The sequence below is a fragment of the Lygodium microphyllum genome, chromosome 16, assembly GCF_053477565.2.
Source record: "Lygodium microphyllum isolate KBCC chromosome 16, Lygodium_microphyllum_v1.1.10, whole genome shotgun sequence".
Lineage (NCBI taxonomy): Eukaryota > Viridiplantae > Streptophyta > Polypodiopsida > Schizaeales > Lygodiaceae > Lygodium > Lygodium microphyllum.
This window is the reverse complement of record NC_141150.1, coordinates 142999471-143025080: the sequence shown is the minus strand read 5'-3', so window position 1 is coordinate 143025080 and position 25610 is coordinate 142999471. Positions and strand designations below refer to the sequence as shown.

At 49.1% G+C, this 25610-nt stretch overlaps 1 protein-coding gene across 2 annotated transcripts in view; it reads right to left on the bottom strand.

Annotated features, from left to right (window-relative positions):
• Window positions 1–586: 586 nt before the first annotated feature.
• LOC148023526 (anthranilate phosphoribosyltransferase) overlaps window positions 587–25610 on the bottom strand; it is a 114559-nt gene continuing 89535 nt past the window's right edge. Inside the window, exons 9-10 of one of the 2 annotated variants that reach the window (XM_087696492.1) lie at window positions 1538–1623; window positions 587–1444 (exon numbers count right to left, since the gene is read on the bottom strand). In XM_087696492.1, the coding sequence (XP_087552618.1) occupies window positions 1223–1444; window positions 1538–1623 (308 nt within the window). In that variant the 3' untranslated portion in view covers window positions 587–1222. The remainder of the gene's footprint in view (window positions 1445–1537; window positions 1624–25610) is intronic. The other variant, XM_087696491.1, reaches the window with a different exon arrangement.

Sequence of the window (25610 nt, the reverse complement as noted above, 5' to 3'; positions counted from 1 at the left end):
TAGCAATCTTGATTTTAGCATTTGGGATTTGTGATTATTTCCCCTCCCTTCCTATCTTTACTTGCTTATGGAAACCTTTAACTTCCTCATGTAGCTTGTCTAGTTGGGCCTTGCATGCATCTATATATTCTTGATTTCAACAATGGCTACATTTCTCTTCGATGTCATCCTTCATGACACCAAGTAGGCATTCACTTCTTTCAATGTTTCAACCCCATAAGATAGGAAATTTGCATGCATGTTATCAAGGATTTCATTTTTCCATTACCACCACCACCACCTTCGCCATTTATATCTGGAACGCAAAGTGTGTTACTATCCAAGATAATGGCACCTTGCACATTGTCTAGGTAGTGCTCTAATTCTTTACTTTTCAACTCCATTTAAGCAGTTGCAAATGTCTCCCAACACTTTCAAGCAACTTGAGAAATTCTTGGGTATAATTTTCAACTAGCTCTATTTAACATTTTATCTTCGTGTGCAAGTCGATGTTTACAACTTGTGAAATTCTTGGGTATAATCTGCTACGTGTATCAAGTCATACAAACTTTTATTATGTTTCTTTTGTGTTTTGGGAAAAATCGTTCTGTAGACAACTGTATTAAATATGCACTGGTATATTAGAGACGCACAGAAAATTGTTCTATGGACAGCAGCAACAGTGCTCGAGGCTTGTATTAAATATGCACTGGTCTGGCACATCACCAACAAGCAGTGAATAATTCATCGTTTTATTTATGAGAGAGGAGTTGACACAATACCAGGCAAACAGAACAGTGGAAATGCTGAAAAACCCCACCCTATTGGAAAGTATCAAAATTGATCCAGTGACTTGTGATAAAAGAATTGTAGCTGTGTCCAGCTCCAGCCTGATGCAGAGTCCATTCAGAAGCATCAACATACTCTACCACAAGCTCTTTCACTATCGTTATACTTCATCAAAGAAGCTGATGCTCCTTCACTATCAATAGCTTCCTTTGCTTGCCCTACAGCCATTTGCACGTCACTAGAATCATGGCAACCCAAAAGATGATCTGCTGCAGCTGCAATTACCTGAAAATTGGTCATATATTCGCTCATCCTGCATTTATCAGCACATTTATTAGATCTCCTGAAAAACCTCGCCCTTGCATCATGTATTGAAGCTGATAGATGGTGTCTTTTTCAAGAGCTGGGTAGAGCGACTCTACTTATCTCTGACCGTCAACAGCATTATGCAGAATCAATCAAACAACTTAGAAGCATCAATATACTTCATCAAACCAGCTAGAGCCCTTCCACTATCAATAGCTTCTTTGGCTCTTTCTATGGCCACCTGTATGTCATTAGAATCAGGGCAACCCAAAAGATGATCTGCAACAGCTGCATTCAAGACTATCCGGTCATATGCTGGACCTTCTTCTCCTCTTAAAGCAGCCAACCCCAGTTCAACGTTTTTGGAAACCTGCATAATACATCAAACTCGTGAATTGTTAGAGTGCACCAGGAAACAGAGCACCCACATCCTCTATTTACTATATGATAACATTCCTAGTACCAGTCTGTCAACCCTTGGGGTTTGTGTTGATTGAAAACCGTAGTCCTTAGCATTCAACTGCATACCAAAAGTTTCACGCAAAACACCTGCAAAGTCCACGGTGAACATTCATCTCCCTCCCCCTCTTTTTTTTTTCCGTAACTCTCTCTCTCTCTCTCTCTCTCTCTCTCTCTCTCTCTCTCATATGCATGTGCAAATCTGACACAAATTTGAAAGAAAATTACCACCTAGGAACACGAGCAGGAGTGACCTGACAGAGGTAGTATGTGATGTGGTGAAGTGGGAATTGCTATAGCGAAACAAGAAAAAAGGGGCTGACACAGGACTTGCAAGAGCAATGCACAAATTCATTATCAATAACAACGACATCAAAATAAGCAAGCCCTATAACAAAAGCTTGCTCCCCAGCAATCAAAGATAGAACAGTAAATCCAAAAGATCAAACTCAAATCTTCAGTGCATCTGCAGGGGTGAGATATTGAAATCACAAGTCAACTAAGTGTAGTAGCATTTGAAGACAGAAATCTAGCAAGGCATGTAGACCAACCTGGAAGAGATTGAGGCGGCTCAAGAGGAGCTCTAAGAGAAGATGGGCAAAATAGGTTGAGATGGTCAGAAAGATGAGATGGGGCAAGAAAGACACAAAAGGGAGGGAAAGGATGACAAGTCACACGGCCTTGCTAATATGATTATATAAGAGAGGGAAATGGGACGTTCTAAAAGATCATCAGCTTCAAGACCACACAGAGCTGATTGTGCATGAGGCCAGGGAGGATGCAAAAAGCAGGAAGGTGAGAACACTACACATTCTGGTAACAAATTTGGACAAGGAAGAATTGCCACTTAGTGATGCCACATCCTTGTGTTCCACGCTTGGCCATGGCAAGTTGGCAATTATCAGAATAGAGGACCTTGATCTTGAGATTTCCTGACATTACTTGCTGAGAAACTTTAGTAAGCAAGAGCAATGTATAAGGGAAGAATATATATTTGGAAGATGATCTCAAAAGGACACGGCTGTTGCATAGAAAGTCCTATGTGGGGAGATTCAATGGGGCTCAAGAGAAGGGCGACGGGCAAGTGGGAGGCTTACCAGAATTGGTGAGTACACATCTCATTGAGATGCCCCCACTCAACCCAAAATAGGGGTGTGCAGCCTATGAGACCACTCTAGAGATCACCATCTGACATTGTAATGGTTCTAAAAGGAAATACGCAAGCTTATTTGCGGAACATTCATGACCTTGTGCTATACATGATGTCTCACTAAAGCCAAGAAAGCAGCCTTCCAACAGTATCAAGATGCCAATGGGAATCTGCATATTGAGGAAAAGCATGGACAACTGGAGGGACCAATGGCTTAAGGGAAGTAGCTATTGGAGCTCCAAGAGGCCATACAGGAGCTAAGACAAGATGAGGATACCAGATACATGTTGATTAGAGTCAAGACTGACGACTGAAAGGCTTAGGAAGTTATATATTCCAGTGTATATTGCACTGTGCTACATTGCTCAGCCACATCCAGACATGCCACTGTAGGAGGTGAGTCCCTATACCTCCTACTCTGTTGGAGATATCACGAAGTTCTCCAGCATGGGAGACATTACTTGTCGTGGACTTCGATGCCTGCAGTGCCAGCCACCAAGCCCCTTTGTTTGACATGTCGAAGGCCACATAGATGAGGCAGGCTTCACCAGGGTCTCACAGGATATACCAGACATAATACATATGGGAGATATCCCTTGGATCTAGGAGGAGCACGTCGCTTTGCCATTTTTCAATGGCATGCCATGACAGCTATCATTTACACGGTTCATTTCTATCTGTTTGGGCATGGAGCAAGTACAGTTGACTATTTGAAAGGCTTTCTCTCACTAGTACCTCTCATCTCTAGATTCCTTACGTTGGACCCCAACCCATTGGAGTGAGAGAAAATTATACTTGCTTGGCCCCATCTTTTGCATTTATGTGCCACCATGCTAGCATCACTGCAGTTCTACCTCGAAACACAAGGATCTAGTTCTCACAAGTCAGTAGCCGTGTATGAATTGACCTTGTATCAACGATGACCTCAAATATAAACCGCACTACCTCTGGCGCTCACTTCAATACTTATTGGCATCTTGCACACACCATCCGTGGCAACATTCCTTCATACACGGATTCTGTCATAAAATAGCTGGTAAGATGAGTGTCACACCACACAAGTCCTCCATACGGAGCTAACAGTGGGGCAGCTCACACACCATGAGTCATGTGACATCTTATGAGACACAAGCAATGGGCCCACTATGCAAGGGTTCAAGAGTTCTGCAACCTTTTCTTTGGTCAAGATTGCAAAGAAGCATGGAGGAGATTCTAGGAGCTGGCCCACACAATCCCTACCACATCACCAGAGGCTTGGCATACATAGGCTCACTCTCTTTACCATGCACACCCTCAACCCCAATGCCCTCTCCTTCACACCAGTATGGTAAGGGGAGCTATCAATCAACGTCTACAAAATGGCAAGGCTCAAGATCATCGTGGATTAGTTGCTGGGCATTTCTCACATGTGATGGACTTATTAGCCCCCTGTTTGCACACATGTTCAATAGACTCGTATACAAGGGGTTCCCATCCAACTGGGCCACCAATACTATTGTACCAATTCACAAAGCAAGAGATCCCGTGGAGCCCGACAACTATAGGATGGTAATGCTTGATCACATATTGGCCAAGATCTTGGTTCTATTCTAGAGCACAAGTTGAGTAGATGAGCTAAGAGCCATTGGCACAAAGACTAGATAGGATGGGTTCAAACAAGAATACTCCACTCTTGATCATATTCTTGTCCTACATGCCATCGTTGAGGAGGGCCAAGCACGCTTTGTGGATTTCACAAGGCATTGGATTCATACAGTGGCCCATGCTTTTACACGACTCTAGGCAGGAGACTATCAAAGATGATGTGGGGGAACCTTGCACTCTATGAGACAGTGATAGGTAGAGTACAGGCCCCAAGGGGGATGTTTGACATAGTCCATGATTGGTATGAAGCAAGACTGCCCATTCTCACCTAGACTCTTGGACTATACATGATGAAATTGCTAAAGCATGATTCATATAGAAATGCCTGAATTTGCTTCATCTAATGTATGTAGGATCTCCATAAGGAATCTTGAAACTGCTGTAATTAAAAAAAAAAGCTCCCGCCGTCGCGCGTGCTGTTGCTCCACCCCCGCCATCCCACCAGCCCCCCCGCCTTCTGTCCCGCCTTCTGCTCCGCCTCTCCCCTAGCGCGACCCCTCCCCCAGCGCGACCCCCCCCCCCCAGCGCTCCCTCCGCCTCTGCTTGCCACTGCTCCACCTGCTCCCTAGCATGCCCCGCCTCCTCCGCCTCACCCACGACGCCTACTCTCCCCCCACCTGAAAATCCCCCCCCGGCGGCCAGCTCTCCCCCGCCTGAACCCGCCTTGTCCTCCCATCTAAGGACCTGATCCCCCGCCCCTCCGCCCTGACCCCCCCCCCTTTCCTCCTCCGCCCTATCCCTCCACCTTATCTATACTGTGGCCCGCCGGCCCCGTCCAACAAGCCCAACACATGCGTCGTCCCATGGCAAGCCGGCCTACAGCGGTGTCCAACACCTCCCCCACCGTGAGATAATGCATTCCCCCCCCCCCCCCCCCCTTCGCCATCGGCCCTCCACTCCAGTTGCTCCCTCCCTCCGTAGCAAACCACACACCCCCCCCCCCCCGAACAGCACAGTAGTGTGAGAGGTAGGTCCTCAGTAGGGACGCGCAATGGAAACCTCTGGTCAGAAGCTGGTGCATTCTATGAGTGCCCCCTAGTCAAACACCTTGCGCGTCGTCCTCTCTCAGGAACAACTCTTAGCAGTCCGTGCCACAAAGCTGGAGCTTAAAGAAACAACAATCTTTGGTCAGATAGTAGAACACTCCCCATCCAAGGCCCAGCTTCAAGATTGGCTTTACTCCACACTACGCATCGGCACAGTGCAGATAGTGGAAGCAGTTCTAATGGGTCAAGGGATCTTCATGGTACGACTCACCTCAACAGAAGCAACACGTGAGCTACTGGCTAGCTCACCCTATGCCTCCACGAAGGGGGTCATCCACATGGTTCCCTGGTATAGTGGCTTCACAGTGGAGTCATTCGCGCTCCACAACAGTTTCCTTAAAAACCCGGTCACCCTACTCTTCCCTGGACTGGCGATAGAGTATCGCCAGCTTGTGGAAGACTTTGGACGGCTCTTCGGTGTTGTCCTTCCTGCCTCTTTCGTGGACGCAATGATAGCCGCAGGAGTCCCAAAGTTACGAGTAGCAGTGAAAGAGACAGAATATACCACAGTTTCTAGAGATTGAGGTAGGCGGACACTCCTTCAAGCAGCAGGTCATTGTAACTGGGCAGCCAAGGCAGTGCCCACAGGTGGATTCGGACGGCTTTACACGGGTCCAGAGAAGACAAAGAGGGAGACAGCAGGAGGGGCTGCAGTCAGCCCCTCGAACACAGCCACGGTAGCAGGGAGCAACAAGGTGAGCGTCGCCCCCCCGACAGAACACCATGCGGCCCCCCCCTCCTCGCCCCACCCAACAAGACCATAGGCCTACACATCTACCCCCCATGGAGGCGTCACAGGCCGCCTCACCCCAGGGCCCACATCCCCCACCCCCTCTCCCCCCCAACCCTAGTCCACAAACCCCCCCCCCCCCCCTTCATCCGTCTGTGCCACCCTTCAAACTTTCCCGAGACAGGCGCAGCTGCTACCATAGGAGTTTTTTCGCAGTGGGCCGTGGTCTTACCTAAGAGTTGCGGAGCAGGAGAGTTCCCACTATGCTTGGAGGTAGTATTCATTGTACGCAACTCTAGGAGCAGCAAGGTCCATCTACTAGCACCACCGGATGGACCAAACTATGCTTTCTTCCTTCAGACCTCTCACACTGGAGACTAGACAACGACTCAGATAGAGGAGGAGGTGAAGAGCCAGGTGGCAGACCACATCTCCCAGTGGATGGGAGAAGGTGGACTGGCACTTTTTTCCCAGCAGTGGTAGCCAGGTTGCATGATGGACATTAACTGGTGGGCTGGAACAGAGGTCCCACATCTGAGCATTATCTTTTGATCCCCCCCGTAGTGGAGAGCTACGATGAATGTGATCGAGTGGCCCCTGGCACAGGCAGCCCGTTTCTACCAGTGTACAGAGTCTCGCCTCTCAGCCTGGTTGATAGATTCCCTGGTGATACCACCACGCACATCCATCACCCCCATGGTCCGCCAGAGGGCTACCTTGAGGTAATGGAGGTCACCGTCCAAGCCGGCAGCAAAGCGTATCCACATACCTCGTAGCACCTCTTTGTCGTCAACAGCTTCCACACTGAACAGGTGCTTGTTTGGTCACTCACAGGTTTCTCTATGAGTTTACATTTTGCATCCTGGAATGTGAATAGCCTCCACTATAGTGGAGCACGTGGTTCCACAAAGTTGATTGTTCGGTAGGAGCTACAATCTGCCCTTGCCGGACGGATCGACATCTTACTTCTACAGGAGCACAAGCTCACTCCCGCCCAAGCCCAGCGGGTGGGGAAGGTACTTCCGGGCAGTTCACACACTTATTGGGAGTACACCATCGGTGCCCATGGCAGGAGTGGAGGCGTATGCACCTCTATTGGCCCGAGTCTTATTGCCTGTGTACAAGACCACGGGACGATAGTGGCAGGGAGGGTTCTATGGATCAGGTTGAATATTGGGGACTCCTGCATTGTAGTCCTCAATGTCTATGCCCCTACTGAGGTTAGGACATGCACCAAGTTCTGGGTGGAGATCGCAGCAGGACTCCCAAAGGTGGACTCCTAGATTGTTGGAGGAGACTTCAACAACCTGAAGGCCTTAGAGGACCAACAAGGCAGAGGCAGAAACTACCAGGGCATGGCCGGGGAGGAGCAAGAGGCATGGGAGGTCTTTCTACTGGCAATAGGAGCACGCGATGCTTGGAGAGACCCAGCTTTCCACAGGAGGGAGAGATGCCTGGACTTCTCTTGGGGATACAGGCAATTAGGTGAAGTCCTGCTAGAGTAGTTGGGCAGGTTCTATGTGGGAGAGTGGGGATGCTCTCGCGGAGGCCAGGTAGGTAGTTAGCGGGCACCACTTTGTCCGATCACTGCCAGGTTCTCCAAACACTTGATCCCCTAGCATCCTCCCTGGACACACGATCCTGTCAGATCCCTCACTCAATCTATAGGAGGGAGGAGATGAAGAGACAGATTGAGCAGATTCGGACTAGGGACTGGGGCAGAAGGGACCAGATCGCCGAGGAGGTTGCAGAGGTCCTAGCCGAGTCAAGCAGTATCTGCCAAGAGACAGCCCTACAGGCCAGGCAGAAAAGTTGGGAGGAGGAGAGAGCACTCTGACGGGACCTTGCAGCCACGCAAAGATTACTATAGAAAGCACCAGGGGATCCCACCCTCCACTCACAGGAGCTGCGCACGCGAGCAGCCATCGCCGGCTTAGAGGACAGACACTCCGACTTCTCATTCCACACTTCAGCAGCCTTCTTGGCGTGGAAGGGGACACAATGTGCACGGAATTTTTCCAAGTGCACCAGCCTCGCACCTCAAAAGAGTAGATCTGCAGTCTTCGAGATCAGTATGGGAGGACTCGTTTCAGTCCAAACAAGGTAATGGAGATTGCCACCGACTACTACAAACGTCTTTTCTAGCAGGAGAACCTTAGCTAGAGGACAACGATGTAGACAGCAAGTCTAGGATCACACAAAAGATGACGTACCAGCGAGACAGTAGGGTTGGCGGGGAGCAACATAGAGTGAACTCCGCAAACATGCAGAAGAGAAAAGAAGAGAGAAGAAACTCTGATGAATGGAATGATGAAGTTCTGAATCATGGAGTAAATGTGATACAAGGGAACAAGGGTGCCGTAGCACAAGGAAAATGATGAAGACAACCACGAACCACGAACCGCAATGTCCTTCTAAAGGGGTGTGAGGGTAGCCGAGAGGCTGGAGAGAAAAGGTGACGAACTGAATGAATCATCCGTAAGGAATGAATGAGAGAGTGGCTTATAAATAGGCACAGTTAGTCTAGGATGGCGCCCCTTTTTGGGGCTGCAAACCCTAAAGACAAAACGCAAAAACAAAAACTGCAGGTAAAGGGTTTCTCAACAACATCCCGTCCCACGTCACAGAGGAGATGGGACGCTCCCTCCCAACCCCCTTCACACAAAAGGAACTAGAGCAAGCTTTCCATACATAGGATGGTCAAAAATGCCCGGGAGAGGATGGCCTCTCTAAGGCCTTCTTTACTACCTACTGGAAGGTGGTGAAGGATCCCTTACTGCTGACCTTCCAGGAGATTTTCACTTCAGGACAGATGCCAGGGAGTCTTTCAGCAGGCCTTATCAATTTCCTCCCCAAAGGGAGAGACCGGTTGGAGCTATCCCAGTGGAGACTGGTCACCTTATTGTCAGTGGCCTATAAGGCACTGGCAAAGATGATTGGTAGGCGACTCCGCCCTGTGCTCCTTGACATCATTCATGACACATAGACAGGCTTTGTCCAAGATAAGAGCATCCTAGACAATGTATTCACCCTCTTTGAGGCGATAGAGTGGGCCCAACACTGTGGTCATGGACTAGCTGTACTACTACTGGACTTCGAGAAAGCCTATGACAGGGTGGACTGGGACTTCTTAGAGGGCACCATGGTGAGGTTGGGCTTCCCCCAAGTATGGATCCGCGGGTCTCCGCACTTTACAGATCAGCTACCAAAAGACCTCACAGCCACAATGAACTAGAATGCTCCTACTTCAGAACCAAGACACAAATTGGCCCAAAGGATGGCATCCCTAACTGTATTCCTTTATCTCTTTAAGAATAATTCATAGATCAGAATGTCCGTTTTTAGCTCCTGTCGACGCGCGCGTTCCTGCTCCACCCCCCCATCGCACCTGTCTTCTCCCACCTTCTGCTTCGCCTACTCCCCCGTCTATTCTCCCGCCTACTTCCCTGCCCTCTGCTCTGCCTCCCTCCCATCTTGTCCCTAGCACGACCCCCCCCCCCAGCAATGACCCCGCCCTCCTTCCACCTGCTGCTCCGCCCATCCCCCAGCGTTGTGTTTGCCTATCCCACGCCGGCCTTCTGTTTCCTCCCCCCGCAAACTCACCCCTACCTGAACCCACCTTGTCCCCCCGCCCCAAACCCCAGCTGAGGGCTTGAACCCTCGTCTCCTCCGCCCTAACCCCCCTACCTTCTCCACCCTGGTCCTCCGCCTCTTTCATACTGCAGCCTGGCCTCGTCTTACAGGCCCAACACCCACACTGTGGCCATTGAGAGATGGCTTACTTAGGTGCCCAACACACCCCCCTCCCCTTCATTCCAGTTGCTCCCTTCCTCTGCAGCAACTTCCCCTCCCCCTCCGGTAGTTCTCAGCAGGGATGTGCAATGAAAACCTCCGGTCAGACACCGGTGCATTCTGCGAGTGCCCCCTAGTCAAACACCTTGCGTGTCGTCCTCTCTGAGAAACAGCTCTTAGCCGTCCATGCCGTAGAGCTAGAGCTTAAAGAAACAGCGATCTTTGGTTAGGTAGTAGGTCACTCCCCATCCAGGGCCCAGCTTCGGGATTGGCTTCACTCCACGATGCGCATCGGCACAGCGCAGATAGTGGAGGCGGTTCTAATGGGTCAAGGGATCTTCGTGGTTCGCAACTACCTCAATTGAAGCAGCCCGTGAGTTACTGGCCAGTTCACCCTATGCTTCTATGAAGGGGATCATCCACATGGTCCCTTGGTACAGTCGCTTCACAGTGGAGGCGTTTGTGCTCCACAACAAGTTCCTTAGACACCTGGTTACCCTTCTCTTCCCTGGACTAGCAATAGAGTATCCTCAGTTGGTGAAAGACTTTGGACAGCTCTTCAGCACTGTCCTTCCCACCTCTTTCACGGACGCAGTGACAACCGCAAGAGTCTAAAAGGTACGGGTGGCAGTGAAAGAGACCAAGAATATTCCACAGTTCCTAGAGATTGAGGCAAGCGGACACTCCTTCAGGCACCAAGTCATTGTGACTAGGCAGCCAGGACAGTGCCTGTGATGCTATGACTTTGGGCACCAGGAAACAGAGTGCACGTGCTTCGGACCTAGAGCGGCTTCGCCGACATGCCCACAAGTGGATGCGAACGATTTCACACGAGTATAGAGACGACACAGAGGGAGACGATAGGGGAGGCCACGGGCAGCTCCTCAAACACAGCCACAGCAAGGAGCAAGAGGGCGAGCGTCACCCCCCTCGCAGAGCACCACACGGACCCACCCTTCCTCACCCTACCCCCGACAGGTCCGCACATCTACACATCCACCCCCCATAGAGGCATCACAAGCCGTATCACCCGAGGACCCATAGCCCCCTCCCCATGCCCCCCCCCCCCCCCCCGCGGACCTTAGTCCACACCCCCGTTCACCTGGAGCTACTGGTCCCCCCCCCCAAACCTGTCGGGTGCCTCCGACCACCCTACCGTCCCTCGATTCTCCCCCTCCCCACCATCACCACTGTCGACCAGCCGCCCCCCCCCCCCCCCCCCCCCGGCGGCCCCCCCGATCCCCACCCGGCACAGGTGACCATTACCCGACCCATCCCCCCCTCCCACAGGAGGTGAGGACCCCTAGACGCCGACATCCTCCACCCACCAGCAGTCTAGCCCCCTCACACAGCCACCAGTTCAGCCGTCCATGCCGCCCGTCACACTTTCCCAAGACAGGCACAATTGCTACCATAGGAGTTTTTTTGCATTGGACCCTGGTCTTACTTGAGAATTGCGGAGCGCAGAATGTTTCCACTACCCCTGGAGGTGGGAATCTTCATGGTACGCAAGTCTAGGAGCGGCAAGGTCTATCTACTAGCACCACCAAATGGACAAAACTACGCCTTCTTCCTTCAGACGTCTCACACAGGAGACTGGATGACGACTCAAATAGAGGAGGAGGTGAAGAGCCAAGTGGCAGACCACATCTTCCACTGGATGGGAGAAGGTGGATCGGCACTTTTCTCCCAACAATGGTCAGGTTGCATGATGGACATTAACTGGTGGGTTGGGGCCGAGGCACCTCATCTAAGTATTATTTTTCAAGCCCCTCCACAGTGGAGAGCGCCGATGGATGTGATTGAGTGGCCCCTAGCACAGGCCGCCCATTTCTACCAATGTACGGAGTCTCGCCTCTCAGTCTGGTTGATAGACACCTTGGTGATACCACCACACGCATCCATCACCCCTATGGTCTGCTCGAGGGTTACCATGGGGGAATGGAGTTTACGATCCAGGCCGGCAATGAAGCATATACGTATGCCTCATACTTCCTCTTCTTTGTCAGCAACTTCACCGAACAGATGCTTGTTCGGTCAGTCACATATCTCCCTATGAGTTTACACCTTCCATCCTGGAATGTGAATAGCTTCCACTATAGTGGAGCACATGCTTCCAGGAAGTTGATTGTTCGGCAGGAGCTGCAACCTGCCCTTGGCGGACGGATCAACATCTTACTTCTATAGAAGCACAAACTCACTCCCACCCAGGCCCAGTAGGTAGGGAAGGTACTCCCGGGCAGCTCACACACTTACTAGGAGCACGCTATCGATGCCCACGGTAAGAGTAGAGGCATATGCACCTCTATTGGTCCGAGTCTCATCCCCTGTGTACGAGACCACGGGACTATAGTGGCAAGGAGGCTTCTATGGATCAGATTGGATATTGGGGACTTGTGCCTTGGATTCCTCAATGTCTATGCCCCTATGGAGGTTAAGGCACGCAACAGGTTCTGGGTGGAGATCGCGGATGGACTCCTAGAGGTGGACTCTTGGATCATTGGAGGAGACTTTAACAACCTGGAGGCTTTAGAGGACTAGCAGGGCAGAGCCAAAAACTACCAAGGCATGGCTAGGAAGGAGCAGGACGCATGGGAGGTCTTTCTAGTGGCAGCAGGAGCACGCGATGCCTGGAGAGACCCTGCCTTCCACAGAAAGGAGAGGTCGCTGGACTTCTCCTCGGGATACAGACGGCTAGCTGGAGTCCTACTGAAGCGGTTGGATAGGTTCTATGTGGGAAAGTGGGGAGGCTCTCGTGGAGGCTAGATTGGGCAAGGTGGCACCACGTTGTCCGATCATTGCCCGATTCTCCTGAGACTTGATCCCCCAGCATCTGCCCTAGACACACAATCTTGTCAGATCCCTGACTCAACCTATAGGAGGGAGGAGGTGACGAGATAGATTGAGCAGATTTGGACCAGGGACTGAGGTAGCAAGGACCGAATCCCAGACGAGGTTGCACATGTCCTAGCCGAGTCGAGCAGTATCTGCCAAGAGGCAACCATACAGGCCAAGTAGCAGAGCTGGGAGGAGAAGAGAGCACTCCGGCGGGACCTTGCAAGCCCGCAGAGATTATTACAAGAGGCACCAAGGGATCCCACCCTCCACGCACAAGAGCTGCGCACACGAGCAGCCATTGCTGGCCTAGAGGACAGGCGCTCAGAGTTCTCTTTCCGCACCTCAGCAGCCTTCCGGGCGCGGAAGGGGGACACGATGTGCAGGGTTTATCAGGTGCACCAGCCTTGCACATCAGAAGAGCGAATACATAGCCTTCAAGATCAGTATGGGAGGACTCGTTCTAGCCCAAACGAGGTGATGGAGATTGCCACAGACTATTACACGCACCTTTTCCAGCAGAAGACAGCTTCAGCTAGAGGACAAAGATGTAGACAGAAGGTCTGGGATCACATCTCATCCCTTGTCACAAAGGAGATGGGATGCTCCCTCCTAGCCCCCTTCACACAGAAGGAACTAGAGGAGGCTTTCCATACACAGGATGGGAAAAAATACCCAGGAGAGGATGGTCTCTCTAAGGCCTTCTTCACTACCTACTGGGAGGTGGTGAAGCACCCCCTATTGATGGCCTTCCAAGAGGTTTTCACTTCAGGACAGATGCCAGGGAGTCTTTCGGCAAGCCTTATCAGTCTTCTCCCCAAAGGGGGAGACCGGTTGGAGCTTTTCCAATGGAGACCAATCACCTTATTGTAAATGGCCTATAAGGCACTGGCAAAGATGATTGGTAGGCAACTACGCCCCGTGCTTCCAGACATCATTCATGACATGCATACACGCTTTGTCCAGGATAGGAGCATCCTAGACAATGTATTCACCTTCTTTGAGGCGACAGAGTGGGCTCATCACAGTGGGCAGAGACTGTCCGTACTACTCTTGGATTTCGAGAAAGCTATGACAGAGTGGACTCAGCACAGTGGACAGAGACTGGTCGTACTGCTCTTGGATTTCGAGAGGAATAGGATTTCCTAGAGGGTACCATGGTGAGGTTGCGTTTCCCCTAGGTTTGGATTCACAAGGTCTCCGCAATTTACAGATCGGCCAGCAGCAGGGTTCTCATAGGTGGTAGGCGAGGAGAGGAGTTTTGGCTATAGAGATCAATCCGGCAGGGCTGCCCCCTACCCTCATACATGTTTCTACTCTTTGCAGACGCAATGTCTCACTTCCTCAAGTCACGTGTGAGTGGATTACGCGGCCTCCGATTTCCTATGAGAGGAAGACTGAGTTGTTAGACTCAGAGTATGCAGACGATACAGCACTCTACATAGAGAACGATGAGTTGATGCTGGAGAGAGTGAGGCTGGCTCTTGATGTGTTCTAATTTGCAACAGGAGCGAAAATCAACTGGTAAAAGTCGGTTGGTTTCCTCACAAACCCCGACTCTAGCACGGAGTGGGGCATCCACCTGGGACTTAGATGGGTGAGTCGTCTATTACCTAGCGTTCCACATGGGACTCGACATTAATCCCGCCTAGCAATTTCTTCCAGTCCTCGATTCTATTCAAAGAAAGCTGACCTACTAGAGCACGGCTCGCCTCTCACTAGCAGGCCGAGCCCCGGTGGTTAACCAAGTGCTCCTAGTGACGGCCTGGTACATCGCCTCGTGTTGGTGCTTCTCCTCATCCTGAGTAGTGTAGCTTCGCCACCTACTGCGGAACTTCCTTTGGTCCGGTTCAGACAGCTCTCCCTTACTTTGTTTCCGGAGTACAGTAGCTAAAGAGTGCAGTATTTGACTAGCATTTGTAGTACGTTAGAGCTGTCTGTGGTGGCAGAAGAATTGGTTAATTTTTGTTGGGAGCGACAATCTGGTATTGAAACACCGCTGGATCTAAATCTCTCCCCTCCAAACCCGGTTTCCAATGACCAAATTGCAGAGATTCCAGGGCCAAGGTCACATGGGCGACCATCATACGGCATCGGTTAGAGGGAGGGCTTGGAATCATAGACCTAGAGTATCAGAGTATGGCCCTCTTGGGAAAGCTAGTTGTCCGCACCCTCACACCAAGAGGGTAGACCTGGAAGGTCCTATTACAGGAGGGTCTTCAAGATTGTAGACCGAGGCTTGGCAGTGAATGGAGGCCGTCCCTAAGATGGATCTTCACGTCAACCCAGATGACCCCCCCCCCCCCCCAGATCACCTTTCCTACACAGCTTGCTCTGTGTGTGGCAGGGCCTTCGTAAGGCCCTAATCCAGAGCCCCCCAAGCTGCCAAGAGGAGATAGACCGTCGGCCAGTGATCTGGATCCCCCAAGTCAGAGATCAAGAAGGGACACAGATTGACGAGCACCCCCACAACCGGTGGGCTGGTTGGGAAGGAAAGTATTATCCATTTACAGAAGGAGCTTCACGCCCGCTGCAATGTGGTGAGAGGCACCTTCTGAAACAATGAGTTCAGGTCCAGGGGGTACAACATCGATGACTTCGCGGTGAAACAAGACCTAATCCATGAGCTTGTTCCCTCAGGTCAAAACAAACTGAAAAGAATCCCATCCTTCCTCGGGAAAATCCGAGGGATGGGGATGGGCTCCCCGCTTCGGCACGATAGGTGCCAAGTGGAAGTGCAATAATGTATGCAGCTGAGGCATCCTAACAGACCGGTAATTGTCTTTAAGCAAGCAAGGAGTTGGCTTTTACACTTCTTCCAAGACTTGGAAGAGTGAGCAGAAAACCGAAGTGCCAAATAAGTATGAACTCTCCCTGAAAAGGAGGTGATCAAGCTGCACCTTCCAGTACGGCTACCTTGTTACGACTTCCATCCATTAATTGTTGTCGAAGCCAGGCTCGTACCATCAGGACATGGGGGACGAAGAGGTGTTGCAACAAGTATCAGGATACCAAAGACGAGTGGAGTTGAGGAGAAGGGAGATACACGCATCAATACCTCAGGAGTGGCTTGCTTCCCCGATACGAGAGCCGATGGAGCCTGGGGAGGTATGGGCCGCTAGGTTTTCACCAGTAGGCATCCCCCTACAGGTGGCAAGTGTGGGTGGCGCTCCACCTAGGACCTTCTTCACAGTACAAGAGGGGGGGCGTCTACTGGCTCTTGATAAAGGGCAGCACGATGAGGGGATAGCTGTCCTTTCATGGGGGAGGATCCGAGTGATTGGCCTTCAAGGAAGAACATGGCGGCTAGACACTTTTGTCTTCTGGGAGGAGCTCAAAGAGTGGCACCTCTAGATCTAGGAGGACAAGCCACTTGATGAGCTGGAGTGGGATCCAAGAGAGTGGCTATAGCCAGCCACTACAGTCACCAAGAAGCCACCGAGGTTCCTGGAGTACATTGCCACTGTTGGCACACACGTACTAATGCAGGAGGATATGGATTGGGCGCCGTCACGAAGCAGAGAGCACAGCATCATGGAGTGTTTCTGACGGACCTTCTGGCGCCGCCTATGGGATAGTTGAAGGCCGAGGAGGGTATCATATTTCTTATGACTGGTGGCACATGGAGGCTTGGTGGTGGGAAGTTGGCTTGACCAGATGCAAAAGGAGGGAGGTTATAGGCGCTACACACAGCAACCTCTGGAAAACCCAAAGCACTGCCTTTGGTCGTGTGAGGCGGCACAGCTTGTGTGGAGAGGAGCATGCCGCATCCTTCACCATATAGCACCCAGCCTTGGATGTATCTCATGGGGAGCTTTCTGCTGGCAAGCAGTCAGCCAGGCCCGTCACCTTCGGTATGAGGCCGGGATGCAGGACACGATATTCATTATCGAGGCAGGGTCATACGCAGTGGTCGGTTTGGAGGCTTTACCCATCCATCAGGTACTGGAGCCCACTGCAGACCGCTCTAAGATATGGGAGATCATAGGGAGTCTTAGTGATTGGCATATCTAGAAGGTGCAGTGTCAGGAGGCTTTCGACGGAGAGAGACTTTCAATACATGCGACCTTAGCAGAGCTCTGGACCTCCATCATCCACTCCCTCTGCGGCCGATGGGATCACGTGCAAGGCGAGTCTAGGGCTCGTCAAGAGCTCCGATGACATTTCATACGCACTTGGGGCAGCCAAGTCCTGCTTTTTGTGATGCAGGCAAGCAGCCCCAAATGGCGATACACCCCCCCCCATGGCTTCTTGTCCCCCAGACCGCCTTGAGAAGCTTGTATACATGATGTATTTGTGACTTCCATCAGCTCCAGCCAGTCTATCGAGCATGAGCACTCCATTGTAATCAGTTTTTTCGAGTAATATAATCAGCCACATTTTACTTGCAAAAAAAAATAGATCAGAAAGCAACAATGGATTAGCAATTATAGGGTGGATTGTCAATGATGAGTCCTCAAGACACTCAGAAATCCTCACTACTATAACTCCAATCCCTGCTATGATAAACCAACTCCGAATCAGACAATGATTGGCGGTATCAGCTCTTCAAAAAGTCCAGCTTTGCCTATGGGCATTTGACCCTAACTTTCTCTCAGCAACCATGACAATTGTCTGCCACAAAATTCTCCTACAAGCACTCTTAATATGTGCATACATGCAAATCCCTACTGTCCATGGCCTCAATGATGATTGCATGTGTCAATAACAAGGCATGCATTGCCTTAGATTGTTCTACCACAACACACAATGGTCAATGCAACTCAAATCAGCACTGGCTGTAACAACAATAAATGAGAGAGAAAGAGAGACATTCAGCATTGCTCTAGCATCCACAACTTCTCTAGACAGCAAATCAATGATGGGAATCAAAGTTGAGAACTGTTTCAGATGAAGGAACAGCTGCTCAAAGCCAGTGAGATGCTGCTCCTCTCTTCCTGCTGCCAAGAAATGGCTCTTCCCTCTTCAAATCATTAAACTGATCCTCCCTTAGCCAGCCATCGCTTCTCCAAACTTGCATCAAGCGAATAACAGATATGTAGTAGAAATAGCAAGATTTCCGTTTCTAAAAAATCCATCCCATGTATTCACATTATTTATAGAAATTTGGGACTATCCAAACTCTAAAATGACGGTCCAAACTTTTCGAAGCCTTCCCAAACATTAAATTCTTAAGTGCTGTGCAAGATTTAAAATAATTCCACAATCAACTACATCATAGACATACCTAATGCTCAATCAAGACAAGTTATGAGCCTTAATCGGCCCTTCACTTTCATAGCTCATCCAAGTATCTTCCAAAGGTTATTGCTTTCAACCGCTAATACGGATATTTTGAGGATGCAAAAGGGTCCACTTCCATTACTGCAACTAGGACACTCTAAAATGGTTGTCATGTCTGATGTCATCTGATTAATACCGTCCAATACTAACAGGGTATGAACCAGACTAATAAATCTTGGACCTACTCCCAATGCTACGTCCGATTTAAAAAGATTTACATATAATTTAAAGTCTATACTTAATGTTGGACTTAAAAACAAAGTTTTCTTCAAACATTTAAAGCTTGATATGCTTGAAGAAGTAGAGAGCTTTAGATGGCAAGAGTTCTTGAGGGAGTACAAAGAGTGGAAAGCTCAAGTGAATAGAAACTTGAAAGGATGAATGTGATAGGGAAGGGGGAAAGATTTTTATAGAGAGGGAGAGTCTTTTTCTCCTCCCCTCCTCTATAGTTGTCAGATACGAAAGGTACGATACGGTACGGTATGATAAAATACGGTACTAAATGGTACCTTATGATTTTATAAGGTACGGTACAATATTAGTACGAAAAAAAATTATGATGATTTTTTTAATAACAAAAACCATAAATCATTAAATGATAGATCATAGAATACATGTTTAAAGTGGAAATAGCCATTTCATTACAGAATAAGATGAATACATGAGGGTGACCATCGCGGTCGCATTAGCTACGCAAAACATGCGATACAGCTACAGTCTAGTATATCTGATACAAAAAAAAGAGAGACCTATGAATCTATAATGAGGCATCACTATCATCATTATCATCACCATTAGAACCATCTAAGTGCTCATCAAGAGAGTCTGAAGATGACTCCTCGGCATCTGATGATGAGACACACTCATACTCATCCTCACAGATGAGGTTACCATCATCATCAAATGATGGCTCCCTAGGTGGCGACTGTGTAGGCAAGGGAGGGATGTCATGAGGCACAAGATGTCAGCTACTAGAGCCCCGCCTTACATATCTCTGCAAGCCACTTGAACAGTCCCTCCTCGATGATGGAGGGCGTCCAATGACCATGCCCCTGCTACCATCTACTCAAACTCCTCGGCCACGAGCATGCTGACTGCGAGTGTCACGAGTATTTGCCGCTATAAACTCTCTATGGAGCTCTGCAAAAATCATCTCCTCCACCTCCTTATGTATACTCGGAAGAGTGTCGCCTGTCAACTTGAATGTATCAACATTCATCTACACAATGCAGTGATGCACGTAAGATTGATCATTGTAAATGCTAAAGTCTAAATTGTAAAGTATAAACTTCAAAGTTCAAATTTTAGAAGTTAGTTAGTGCGGCAATAGACTAGCCTCTCTACCTGTCATGTGCTAAGCCGATTGCGAATCTTTGTGTGAATGAGAGAATAGGCACTCTAGTTTCTCTCACATGCACCCAAAGAGCAATCCTGGCAAGGACCCTCATGGCTAAGGGCTGAAGGGTCTCTAGTGCGTATCCAAAGTTTCGCCACCAAAATAAACACTTCACAAGTGACTCTCTCCTCCAACAAGTGGGAGAAGCAAAAGCCATATGCCCTCTCTGATCTGCATACATCCTAGCTCCTCTAGCACTGCATTGTGGTCATCCACACGGACCACACGAGTCAAATAAGCAAGCTAGTCCAAACGGGACTCTCTATCATCCATGGCTGCCGGTGACTTGTAGTCCGGATGTACCAATGTGGTAAAACCATCATGGATGGGCTTATGCATCCACACCCATCTCCTCTTTACTATCTCTAAAACATGTGCACGCTGTGTCTCTGTGACCACTGTACAAGCACATGCCTCCACCAATGTTGCTCTAAAGAAGTGAACGAGAAGGCCCATGATGGACCCCTTGCAATCACTCATATGTAACACCCTATAAAAGGGAGTCACGACAATGACAATGGCACGAACTTTTTGCCAAAACTGCTCATTAAGGCACAAGCGCTGCATAGCTTTGGCCTCCTCTGTCTCATGCTCATCCCACTCATTTCATAGAGTGGATCCACTGTCTGGCGCAAGGTGGACCGCACCTCATAAAGGAGCTCAGCAATAACCACATATAAGAAAAGCAAGTTGAAGAAGGCTTCTTCAACTCCAGTGTGCTATGCTCATGATACATCGCAAGCACCTTTACCTTTACCGTGAAGAATGTGACAATTGATGTAGCTTTGCGGACCACTCTCTTCACCCACTTGAGCTTCCCAATGTCCTCCATGAGCAAGTCCAAATAATGACTTACACATGGAGTCCACACAATCATAGGAAACTCGGCCCCAAGCAAACGGCCCATGCGCCAACAATTCGATGCATTGTCGGTAACAACTTGCACCACATTTGAGGGGCCCACCTACAACCACAATTTACAAATTACAAGTATACTTCTTACTAACAATACTTGGAAATTGGAGGTTAGAGAGAGAAAGAGTCTAGAGAGAGTTGAAACTTGAGCCTTTCAAGTTTCAACTTTCAACTTTCAACTTTCAAGATTCAAGAATGAAGAGAGATGGGGCCCAGGGGTTGGGGGCCTTACGGCCCGAGGGAAAAGAGAGAATCAAGATAGATCAGAGATACTAGAGAGAAATTAATTATTAGAATAGGGAGATAGATAGTTATGCATAAATCAAATTTCAATTATAATGGTAGATGAATGCGCCCGTCATTTTCCTCTCCCTCTTGCCGGTATCTACGGCCCGCAAAAAGTAAGTGCCGAGTGGACATGAGACGAGTATCTTGATGATGCCCCGTTTCTTACGATCACTCCATCTGTCGGTAAGAATGGAGCGACCATATTTTATCCATGCGGCCTGAATAGGATCAAGGGCTCTATCAATCCTCTCCTTCTCTTCATCAATCTTTTTCGTCCCCATGTCATTGTATATAACACCGGTCCATCCTTCACATGGACCCACATTGGCAATGGCTTTTACCATATTCTTCCATTGCTCTTGCTTTAGGACATTGAATGCAAGATTACACCAATCACCATGCGTGCAATTTCAATGTCCGCAAGTCGCTGCCTTTCTCTAAGAAAGGCAACCGATCCACGCACATGACCGGGAGCTTGAGAGAGAGAATTGTCTCTCCGACACCGCATGAGCCTCCACTCTTTGTCTTTTACAGGAGCCAGATGTGGATGTGGAGCCCCAACCAATGGTAGAGGCCTCTCCCGCATTAGTTGAAGATACGCCCACATTTGATGCTTCCTCGTTAGTAGGCATAGGAGTTGGTGCCAATAAGCCACTTCCTCCTACTCTTGTGGATCCCCCTCTCATCTTAGCGAGAATCTCCTCCGCGATGTTTTGAGGGATCTCCTTGCATGGAGCAACTTGCCCCCCCATCTTGGAAAGATGTTGGAGAAGCCGAGTTGCACCACTTGAATAGCGCTTGCCGCAATACTTGCATGTGCAATGGTGGGAGTTAGACTTCTTTGTGTCCCTCTCCACATGGATCGCATGCAAATTGAAGGCCTCATGCTTCTCACGAGTCATGGTGCTGATGACGGATAAAGAGGCCACTGAGAGAGAGAGAGAGAGAGAGAGAGAGAGAGAGAGAGAGTATATTAACGTCTCTAAAAGGCCAATGTGGCCTATGAGACCAAAACAGTACATACAATGATGATGGTGTGTTTCTCATCTAGAACGAGAAGAAAGATGAAGAACATGCCTATAAGACTGAAAAGGAAATGAAATGAAATGAAATAGTGTCCCATAAAGGGAAACATGTCAGTGATCTGAAAGTGAGAGTAGAGAAAGGAAAACCCTACATCAATGATATGTCTGTTCTCTAGGGAAGTGTATCTCGACTCTTGAAACTTGAGTCTTGAAAGTTGAAAGGGAGGGAGACTCGAGAGGCCCGAGGGTTGGAGTAAAGTTCAAAGAGCAAGAGTGAGAGAGAGGGGATGGAAGATGAGAATGGCAAATGCTTTGATAGGGTGCAGGAAAGAGAAGATGGGAGATGAGATTCGAGAATGACAAATCACAAGTCCATGGCTGGAAAAGGGGGTGGGATGAGGTATCCAAGGCTTCCCACCCCCCCAAAAAGTGCCACGCAGGCAGGCGGAACGCGCAAGAGTAAAGGCGGGGGTGCAAGAAACCTGTGACGTGGGATGCAGGATGTGCAGGCGAGGTGGCCCAAATAGGCCCAGAATATCGTGCGGATACGTACCGTATGGTACCGTACAGATCGTATTTGTACGTCGTAAGGAGGCAACTATGCCCTCCTCCATGGTGGCCATGCCACATGGAACAACCATCGTTTTCTCCCGGCTTGCAGGGTTCTCTATTTGGTCAAGGCAGCCATGCCCCCTCCTCCGAGTGCAAGTCGACATGACTCTTAGGAGTTGAGACTCATGAGGAGAGGTGATATTGACCCACGTCGCCCCCGTGGCACCGTGGTCCAAGATGGTTGAAAGTGGATCCTTGTGAGCCCGGAACTCTTCCATGGCGCAATCCGGCGACTCCAAGTGCCAAGTCACCCAAGTGCGAGTTAGATCAACACGTTACGCATGCTATGAGCGAGCCGCGACACGAGAGGGATATTAAGGCGTGACGGCTTGTGACGCGACACGAAGCGAAGGGTGCATGCTATGACACAATGGCGTCTTCTTGGCATACCTTTCGAGTTGGCTTCTACTACGTGTTCAAGACGCGACGTGGTGCTGCATGCCCGTAGACCATGTTACTTGTGCGGGTTCCCCCACTGTGGACCCATGGGACCAGGGAGGCACACTGACACCTAGTCTACAAGACCAAAATAAAATGTTAAGAAGTCAAGGAACTTTTCCAAGTCCCAAAAAGAGTAGTCATCTAATGCTACGACTAACCATATATAGAAATAAACAGTACATAGTTGATGGATACAAGATGATGTCTAGACCAGAGAGAGAGAGAGAGAGAGAGAGAGTGTGTGTGTGTGTGTGTAAGTGAGTGAGTGAGCTCTTTATAGTAATAAAAAAGAAAGTAGAGAGCTATTCGAGGAGTCATTGGGGAAAAATGGCTTCCCATATCCCTCACAAAAATCAATGATGGATTTGATACAAGTTTGACAGTTTGGTGTTGGGGTTCACACCGAGCTACTTCAAAGTTCATAAGAGCAAACAAATGGCTACTTTTAGAGAGCAGGGTTGTCCACATCCGATGGATGGGTTGACCCATCTAATTTGTCCAGTCCCGTCTGACACATCCCGTACAAACCCACCTGGTGGCACCTAGTATCTATTGCACAAGTCAAACTATGCCTAGACAAGGTCAAATACGATGGTTTTTTGCCCTTTCCTACATGCAAGCCTTTGGTTAGCTCAAAGGTCCCCTAGGGTTGTGCATGGCTGGAAAAGGGGGTGGGATGAGGTATCCAAGGCTTCCCACCCCCCCAAAAAGTGCCACGCAGGCAGGCAGAACGCGCAAGAGTAAAGGCAGGGGTGCAAGAAACCTGTGACGTGGGATGCAGGATGTGCAGGCGAGGTGGCCCAAATAGGCCCAGAATATCGTGCGGATACGTACCGTATGGTACCGTACAGATCGTATTTGTATGTCGTAAGGAGGCAACTATGCCCTCCTCCATGGTGGCCATGCCACATGGAACAACCATCGTTTTCTCCCGGCTTGCAGGGTTCTCTATTTGGTCAAGGCAACCATGCCCCCTCCTCCGAGTTCAAGTCGACATGACTCTTAGGAGTTGAGACTCATGAGGAGAGGTGATATTGACCCACGTCGCCCCCGTGGCACCGTGGTCCAAGATGGTTGAAAGTGGATCCTTGTGAGCCCGGAACTCTTCCATGGCGCGATCCGGCGACTCCAAGTGCCAAGTCACCCAAGTGCGAGTTAGATCAACACGTTACGCGTGCTATGAGCGAGCCGCGACACGGGAGGGATATTAAGGCGTGACAGCTTGTGACGCGACACGAAGCGAAGGGTGCATGCTATGACACAATGGCGTCTTCTTGGCATACCTTTCGAGTTGGCTTCTACTACGTGTTCAAGACGCGACGTGGTGCTGCATGCCCGTACCACTGTGGACCCATGGGACCAGGGAGGCACACTGACACCTGGTCTACAAGACCAAAATGTTATGTTTAGAAGTCAAGGAACTTTTCCAAGTCCCAAAAAGAGTAGTCATCTAATGCTACGACTAACCATATATAAAAATAAACAGTACATAGTTGATGGATACAAGATGATATCTAGACCAAAGAGAGAGAGAGAGAGAGAGAGAGAGAGAGAGAGTGTGTTGTGTAAGTGAGTGAGTGAGCTCTTTATAGTAATAAAAAAGAAAGTAGAGAGCTATTCGAGGAGTCATTGGGGAAAAATGGCTTCCCATATCCCTCACAAAAATCAATGATGGATTCGATACAAGTTTGACAGTTTGGTGTTGGGGTTCACACCGAGCTACTTCAAAGTTCATAAGAGCAAACAAATGGCTACTTTTAGAGAGCAGGGTTGTCCACATCCGATGGATGGGTTGACCCATCCAATCTGTCCAGTCCCGTTTGACACATCCCGTACAAACCCACCTGGTGGCACCTAGTATCTATTGCACAAGTCAAACTATGCCTAGACAAGGTCAAATACGATGGTTTTTTGCCCTTTCCTACATGCAAGCCTTTGGTTAGCTCAAAGGTCCCCTAGGGTTCACAAAGTTCCAGGTCAACTTGCAAGGTAGTATTAAATGATCAATCTTTGTTTTAATGTTAGTGACAAGCTATTGAGCACAAATATGCCAAGTAGTCCCATCCCTGCTATACAACTGGATGTGGAAATTCCTACTATACAACTACTCCTAGTTCCTATCACTTGCAAGGTTTCCTATCAATCAAATATCTAAGCAAAAAGCACACCGATTCTCAATACCTCTCTATTCTTTTCTCTTCTCCAACACAACTCTTTACAACAAGGGAAGGGAGAGGGGACTCTAGGCATCTCAACACAGATTTCTTCAATGTTTTCACCAATCAATTAAGTGTTCGGAAAGCAATACATCATAGTGGATTATAAAATCAGAATGCACAGATAGTAAACACAAAAGAAAAACGAAAATACAAGCAGGAATCCACTGAGAATCAGATAGTGCAATAGTTGAGCACTAGCTTATACACTCCACAAGCTATGTCTCTGCACACCAAGAATCTGTGAGTGCATAGACATGGCCACACACCCTCCTCTAACAAAGGTAGGACAACCTCCTATGACAAATAGGTCGGCCAAAACTCGAAGGAAGCTTTTGTGCATTAGGACTTCGGTACCTTTGAGCCTGTAAAATGACCACTTCAATATCCTCTCTTGGAGCACATGTGAGCAAGGGACAAGAACACCCAATACACACTCTCTAGTGTTATCAAGACTGGATACACTTGGATGATTGTACCTAAAGAAGTCCAATTCCACAATGCCTCTCTAACATAGTCAATCTAGCCACCATTGCACCACTTATTGCCACACAAGTTCTTTGGATAGCTCATAGTGACACCTAGAGCCCTCCATTGGAGCTTAAGCATGACTTTGGGTCCCATCTTGTGAGACCACATGAAAAATCACATTGTACATCCCATCACAGAGCTTGGTGTTGGACACAACAATCCAAGGTTTTAGA